General features: G+C 37.3%; 1 protein-coding gene across 1 annotated transcript; it reads left to right on the forward strand.

Moving 5' to 3' along the window:
* Positions 1–1,374: 1,374 nt before the first annotated feature.
* Positions 1,375–4,842, forward strand: LOC113716822 (uncharacterized). The gene is made up of 5 exons (XM_027241305.2): positions 1,375–2,023; positions 2,247–2,435; positions 2,873–2,983; positions 3,493–3,971; positions 4,074–4,842. The coding sequence occupies exons 1-5, from the start codon at positions 1,531–1,533 to the stop codon at positions 4,650–4,652; spliced, it is 1,851 nt and encodes a 616-aa protein (XP_027097106.1). The 5' UTR covers positions 1,375–1,530; the 3' UTR covers positions 4,653–4,842.
* Positions 4,843–6,803: the final 1,961 nt, after the last annotated feature.

Genomic DNA, 6,803 nt, shown 5'->3' on the forward strand with positions numbered 1-6,803 from the left:
ATATCTGGTATAAATAAAAAAAAATATATAAACAAATATACCAACTAAATCTACCCTATCAGTATTAATAATTAAGATAAAGATGCCTAAAAACTTTAGGTCTAGTGGTTAAAGTTAAATTCACAGGACTTAAAGGTCTTGGCTTCCACTTCTTAGATTTCACTCTTCACTACTAGAAAAACAAAAAAAAAAAAAAAAGATTTAGATGATAACATGAGTTAACCTAATAGTGAAAGCGTCGAAACTCATTTTATGTAACAAAGTATTACGCCATTTTATGTAAGTTGACTCTTTTCTCGTAGAATGGAAATTCATCTTAAAGGCACTAAGTCCCCAATGTTTGGTGCCTTTCGGATTTTTTCCTCCCTAGAGTTATTTTTGTTGCACTTTGCCTCCTATTATTAAGTCACATTAGCTTTTACCATTAAAAACTATTTAAAGTTTCAAGTTTACCTTATCTCCCATTTCCCCTATTCTTCTTTTACCTGACCAGGTTTTTCATGTCACCCATTTCTAATGATACTCATCCTTCTTTTTTTTTTTTTTTTTTAAGAAAATCAAGAATTGAGTTCCCAAGAAAAAATCTAATCGTATCAAGTAAATTCAAAACTTTGCTTTGTTAAATATATTCTTTCTTAAATTGTGAAAATCAATTTTACACATATCAAGTAAATTTTGGTAAGATATCTATTTTACACATATCATGGAAATTTGAATATTTCAATAGAAAATTTTGTTGTAAAACTTGGATGGTATTCTTTTTTTGCTAATTATTTTATGACTTATTTTATGCATGAAATGATTTGGTTTTAGATTCTAGAATATATTTCAGGAGCATGATTTTCTTAAGTGGTCAGATTCCATTTTAAGGAGTACGGACATCTTCCCGAGACAAAAAAAAATTGGATATTCTCCAACATTGTTTCCACTGATTATTATTTTGAAGCCACCTCTTTTTTGTTCAATCGTTAGTGTTGACCGTTAGTCAATGGGTAAAAATGCGACAAAAATAATGTATTTATTCTTTTATGCTTGCACAATTTAGCTAATGCCTAATGTTGTAGTATACCATGTTTCTTTTATGTACAGCTTTATTCAAGGTCGATACAACAAAGTAGGCGTTAGTGTACAGTGGGGTCTGACACTCAAGCTTCCTTTATCACTTTTTGGTGTTCAGTTGATGTACCAGATTTTATGTTTTATGTTTAGCTGGTAATTAATTAAATTGCATCAAAACCATTTTAGTTTAGATTTTTATGGAATTTATTGATAAGTTCGTCTGGTTAAACATTTTCAAAAGACTTCTTTGGACTTTCCAAGGCCCTGGTAATCGTACGTTGTAGTGCTTTTCTAACTTTCCACTTTTGCCACTACAGCAATTCCTTGCTTGTCATTTCCTCCAAGCTTTTCTTTTGTTGAGTGGTACATTACCACTTTGGCATTTCGCATACACGAAATTCTGATGCTATATATGGATGATTTACTTGATACAGCACTCTCATAAGAATTTTTTTCTGTGCCTGTCCAAAAATGGCAAGCTCAAGAATCAACGAGGATAGGAGCAACCGATCTGCTGCTTATAGAGCAGTCTTAGAGGGAAAAAAACAGTCAGTAGAAACCTTTCGCAGTTTCTGGAGGGAAGAAGGTGTGAAACCACTTGATAAATGTGGTGATACTGTTCTCCATTTTCTGGCCATTTACGGAAATGTGGCTGATTTCAGATTACTTCTCCAGGATGGTCTTGTGACCAATGAAAATCTGAAGGCAAAGAATGTCAATGGCGACACTGCATTGCATGAAGCTGCAAGATTTGGCCACAAGGATGTTGCGGAGATCATGTTAAGGACAGAAAAGGATTTAGCGTATGAGAGAAACAAACTGGGTGAAACCCCTCTTTTTGTGGCTGCCGCATGTGGGAAAAAGGAAGTTTTCTCACTTCTGGAAAAGTACATCGGTGATTGCACGATGAGGAGGAATGATGGATGCACAATCCTTCATGCTGCTGCCATTGGAGAATGTTACAGTAAGCTTCTCTATCAAGTAAAATTTTGATTGTCTCTGAAAAAGTAATCAAGTTTGTTGCTGAATTTGAACTCTATGCTTGTTCAGTTTATCAGATTATGCTATCTTATCTTTTGTCTCTAAGTCTGTGCTGGTGGAATATGATGTGGGATTTTGTTGCATTAAATGTTAGTCCTTTTCAAGTTTACTTCTTCCTACATGTTTCGCTCTATTGTATCAAACAGGTTTGGCAATTGGCATATTGGAGTGGTATCCAGATCTTGCTGGCAAACGTGATGAAAAAGGAAAAACTGCTTTACATCTTTTGGCTGCAAAACCAGAGTCCTTCAGGAGTGGTTCTGCCTACACGTTCAGAGATCTTGGGACGAAGCCCCTCATTCTTCTGCATATACTCCGAGCTACAATCTATGGGTGTAAGTGCTGTATTATTACCCACATGCAAGTTGCAACATAATTCTTTTCCCAGACTTAAGAGACATTCGAATTTCTTCAAGTACTTGAGTACTCTACCCGCGAAGTTGATTAGGCAAATTGACAATCATCATTAGGCTGAATGTGCTATGAATTTGAAGTCAATGAAGATCTTATCAAGCATATGATTATTCCCCTCCCCGACATTGGGGACAAAAGTTTTTAACTAATATTTACTGTAGTATGTTCTTGTCACATGCTTTTGTGCTTAACCTGGAAACCTTGTTAAAAATCATCTAATTTGGTGTTTAATGGTTTTGGGATCCATGGAGAAGCAATTTGAACTTATCTGCCAGCTGGTTTTTTCCGAGGAAGCAGGCTTTAAATGCCCTCAAAATTTTGAAAGAGTGATACTATCAGTTCATTGTGTTGCTGACAGGTATTCGGGTCTTGTACAAGGAATCAGAACCTGTCAATAGTGCAGAAGAACCAAGCAATTCAGCTTCCATTCATAAAGTGAACAGATCTTCTTTTGCCAATTTTACTTTGGGTAAAGCATCTTGTATCTACTTCACATGCACTCATGCTAGTGATGACAGAATATGTTGATAAAATTTTGTTTTGCCAAATTCTTCTTTTGAGTGTTGAAGCATAGTCTTGTCCAGCCTACCTTCGTAGTTGCAACAACATGTTGTTTCCTTTGGGTAAATTAGTTTCTTTTTCATGCCTAAACAATGTAAAAATTTAGTTTTCAAGTGGTATTAAGCTTGGCCTGCATGCTCTCTTCAATTTCGTTTTACTTCACACATCTTTTAATCATCAGCATGTCCTAGAAAAAGGTATAAACAAACAATTGCAAGTCTAGAAATTCATTTTGGCCAATTTAACCTCTTCAAACTGTTTCTTTTTAAGAACCGAGGAGATTTGTGCCAATATAACAGATTCTAAGAAGAACAAAAAGCCTAGGACATGTAAATGTAATGCATCTCCCTGACCAAACCACCCACATTGGAGCTACTCATTAATGGTTTATCCCATTTGATGTATTTGCCCCCCTAGGTTTTCCTTGGCTTAAAGAAATTGATGAAGCAAAGCAAAGCCATGCAGTTGCTCTAATGCTTGCAAAAAGGTTAATCAGAAAAGAAGATTGGAGCCACTATGTGCATGCAGAGGACAAGGATCTTGAAGGCAGCCAGTTTGGGATATCATCAGAAAAGAAAAATAGGCTGCCAGATCCACTAATACAAGCAACGAGACTGGGCATCATTGAGGTAGTTCAGGAAATCCTCAGTGTCTACCCTGAAGCTTCGTATACCTTCGATGGAAAAGGAAGGAATATACTGCAAATTGCAGTGGAGAAGAAAAAATGGGTCTTGTACGACTACTTGATGACTAGTGGTAGTAACATGGACAGGATGCTAAGTGCAATTGATCACGAAGGAAATAGCATTATACATCTCGCAGCACGCCTGGAATCCCCTCCCAGTACTCCCCCTGGAGTTTTTCAGCAAATGATGTGGGAAGTCCTCTGGTTTAAGGTACCAAATTAAATTAATATTAGTATTGCATTGCCTGTTGTATGTTGTTTAATTTTCTTTTCCGGACTATTTGCAACTTATGATTGATCTTTGGCTTAACAGTGGGTGCTATATGACTCTTATCCATATCTCTGGCAACTGCAAAATTCTGATGGGAAGACAGCAAAACAAGTATTCGAGACGAACCATGCAAGTCTACGCGAAAAGGCTGAGAAAACTGTGAGATCATTGGCCAACAGTGTGTTAATTGTGTCTGTCCTCATTGGTACCATAAACTTTGCTGCAATTTTTACCGTACCCGGAGGTTTCGATCAAAAGACTGGCGAGGCCATTTTTCTCAATAACCGGCACTGGGAATTCGGCTTGTTGATGTTCTACTTAGCTGGAGGGCTGTTCTCCTCTCTGTTCACCATGGGGACTCTGCTTGTGATTATCTTTTTGCGATTTGAAACTGACGAATTTTATCTTTCCCTGCCCTTCTACTATGTGACGGGCGTGATTGCCATCTTCTACTCCGCGGTCTTCACAATCGTAGCATGTTGCCAAGCATTAATAGTGCAGAAAGTTGTGATTACCGACTTCAGACCCCTTTTGGTGTTCTTCTTTATCTATTGTCTGATAGCCATTGTGCTCATGGAAACATCGTATGTGACATTCGACTATGTGTATCACCTAATTTGATATTGCCGTTGTTATAGAGGGCGACAATCTTAAGCTCTGCCCTTGCTTATTCATGTCAATTTTGTGTAGACTGAAAAAGTTTGTGCAAGTTTGTAAAGAATTTTTGCTTGTCATCTATTGATTTAGGTGAATTTCTTATAGGGAAAAAACAGAGTGAAGAATGTTACAATAAACATGTTCATGAATAAAAGCTGAAATCCAACTCGAATACCACCATAATGAATTTTGATATTCATCTTGAAAACCAATTAGCAATATATTTACTAACTCAGGATCTTAAAAAAAGAAAAAAACACTCGAGATCTTATAAATTCGACTAAAAGTTCTTGGGAAGCCAATGCCTTGAAGCAGAACTACCTTATGTAAGCTCACGCCCACAAAATATTAAATGCTTTCATTCTTTTGATTTCCACTACATACCTCCAAATGATGTCAAATTCACACACATAGATATCTCACTTGTCTATAAACTTCTAAGAGTGTTGGATTTAGGATACATCATCCTGGACCACTTTCCTGTTAATATACTGGAGCTTGTTCATTTGAACTACTTGGCTCTTAGGATTTATAACCTTCGAAAGCTACCACCCTTGTCTAAACTATGGAACCTAGAAGCCTTCATTGTTGTTACAGAAAAGGGACAAAATGTGACTTTACCAGAAGATATTCAGCAAATGGTAACGGTGAGGCATTTGCATTATTCAGGGGAGCTGGAATTTGAAAGTGCATGTTTGAGTTCTTCAACTCCCTTTGTGCTGTACAATCTACAAACTATCTCTTAGGTACATCCTTCAAGTTCTATACATGAGGTATTGGCAATAATGCCCAATCTTGTAAACTCAGGATGCCATTTAACATTATCAGATGCTATGAAACATGCTCAGTTCCCTGATCTTTCCAGATTAAGAATGCTAGAAACGTTCACATTTGATTAACAAACTTTAAATATGCAAAATTCTTTTTTCCTCAACCTAGTAAGTTTCCTCCAAACTTGAAGAAGCTGACTCTGGTAAGTAGTCATGTAGACTGGAAAGAAATGGCAATCATTGGGATGCTACCAAACTTAGGGGTTCTCCAAATATGGGACAATTTCTTCAATGCTTGGGAAGTGATGGATGAGGGTTTTTCTCATCTCAAGTTCTTGAAACTTTCAAACACTAATCTCCAAGAATGGAGCGCCTCAAGTAGCAGCTTCTCTTGCCTCCAGCAGTTGGTGCTAGATGGATGTTCAAATTTGGAGGAAATTCCCTCCAGCTTTCGAAGCATCGATACACTGGAGACAATTGAGGTGTATCATTCATCATGGTCTGTTGCAGATTCAGCTAGGCAAATTCAAGATTCAAAGTGGTACATGGGAAACTGTGGATTGAAAGTCTTGATTCACCCTCAGTTCGAAGAGCAATAAAGGAGCTTTCCTGTAAATCATTTGAAAATAATGTATCTTGTTTAAATTGAATTGAGTGTCTATTTGATTTCCATCATTCGGTCGTTATATTGTAGTGTTTGAAAAAGATGTGATATTGTATATGCAGTTCAGCCTTCCAATTATTATTTCTCTATTTTCATATGAATTGAATCAAAGGGTCTCCTATTTTTTGTCAGGTTTCTCAATCTGCTAGTTGTGATCCTATCTACACTTTAGCTTGTGGAGTTGTCTATTCTATCTAGGTTATATCTCTTTTTCTGTAGTACAGCTTAATTCTTATGTCTTCAGATCCTCGTGATTTACCAGCAACTTATAATCCTGTAAACCACTCCTACTACTGCCCCCCAAAAATATTTTAATAATATTGATAAAATTTCACTATATCCAAACAATATATCAAAAACAATTATAAATATACAAAAAAATTAAAAAAAATAAAATCTACGATATTTTCTTCTTCTATCTATCACCGTCACCTACCACTACCACTACCACCCCCACCCCACCACGGCCACCACCCTTTTTCCTCCTCCCTCTCTTTCCTCTTCGTCCCCTCCCCTCCTCCTTCCCCCCATACCCCACCCCTCCCGTACCCTCCGATCTAGCCTTGACCAAATCGCAAAAGGTCGCGTGACCTTCTGGTCGCTATTTGGTCAAGGCCAGATCGCGGAGAGGGGAGGGGAGGGGTAGGGTGTGGTAAGAAAGGGGAGAGGAAGAGTAGGGAG

Source organism: Coffea arabica, chromosome 11c (genome assembly GCF_036785885.1).
Source record: "Coffea arabica cultivar ET-39 chromosome 11c, Coffea Arabica ET-39 HiFi, whole genome shotgun sequence".
Taxonomy (NCBI): Eukaryota; Viridiplantae; Streptophyta; class Magnoliopsida; order Gentianales; family Rubiaceae; genus Coffea; species Coffea arabica.

Coding starts and splice junctions, on each gene's coding strand:
- LOC113716822 (XM_027241305.2), top strand. CDS start 1,531: ATGGCAAGCTCAAGAATCAACGAGGATAGGAGCAACCGATCTGCTGCT. Junction 2,024..2,246: donor TGCCATTGGAGAATGTTACA/GTAAGCTTCTCT, acceptor TGTATCAAACAG/GTTTGGCAATTGGCATATTG. Junction 2,984..3,492: donor TTTTGCCAATTTTACTTTGG/GTAAAGCATCTT, acceptor TTGCCCCCCTAG/GTTTTCCTTGGCTTAAAGAA.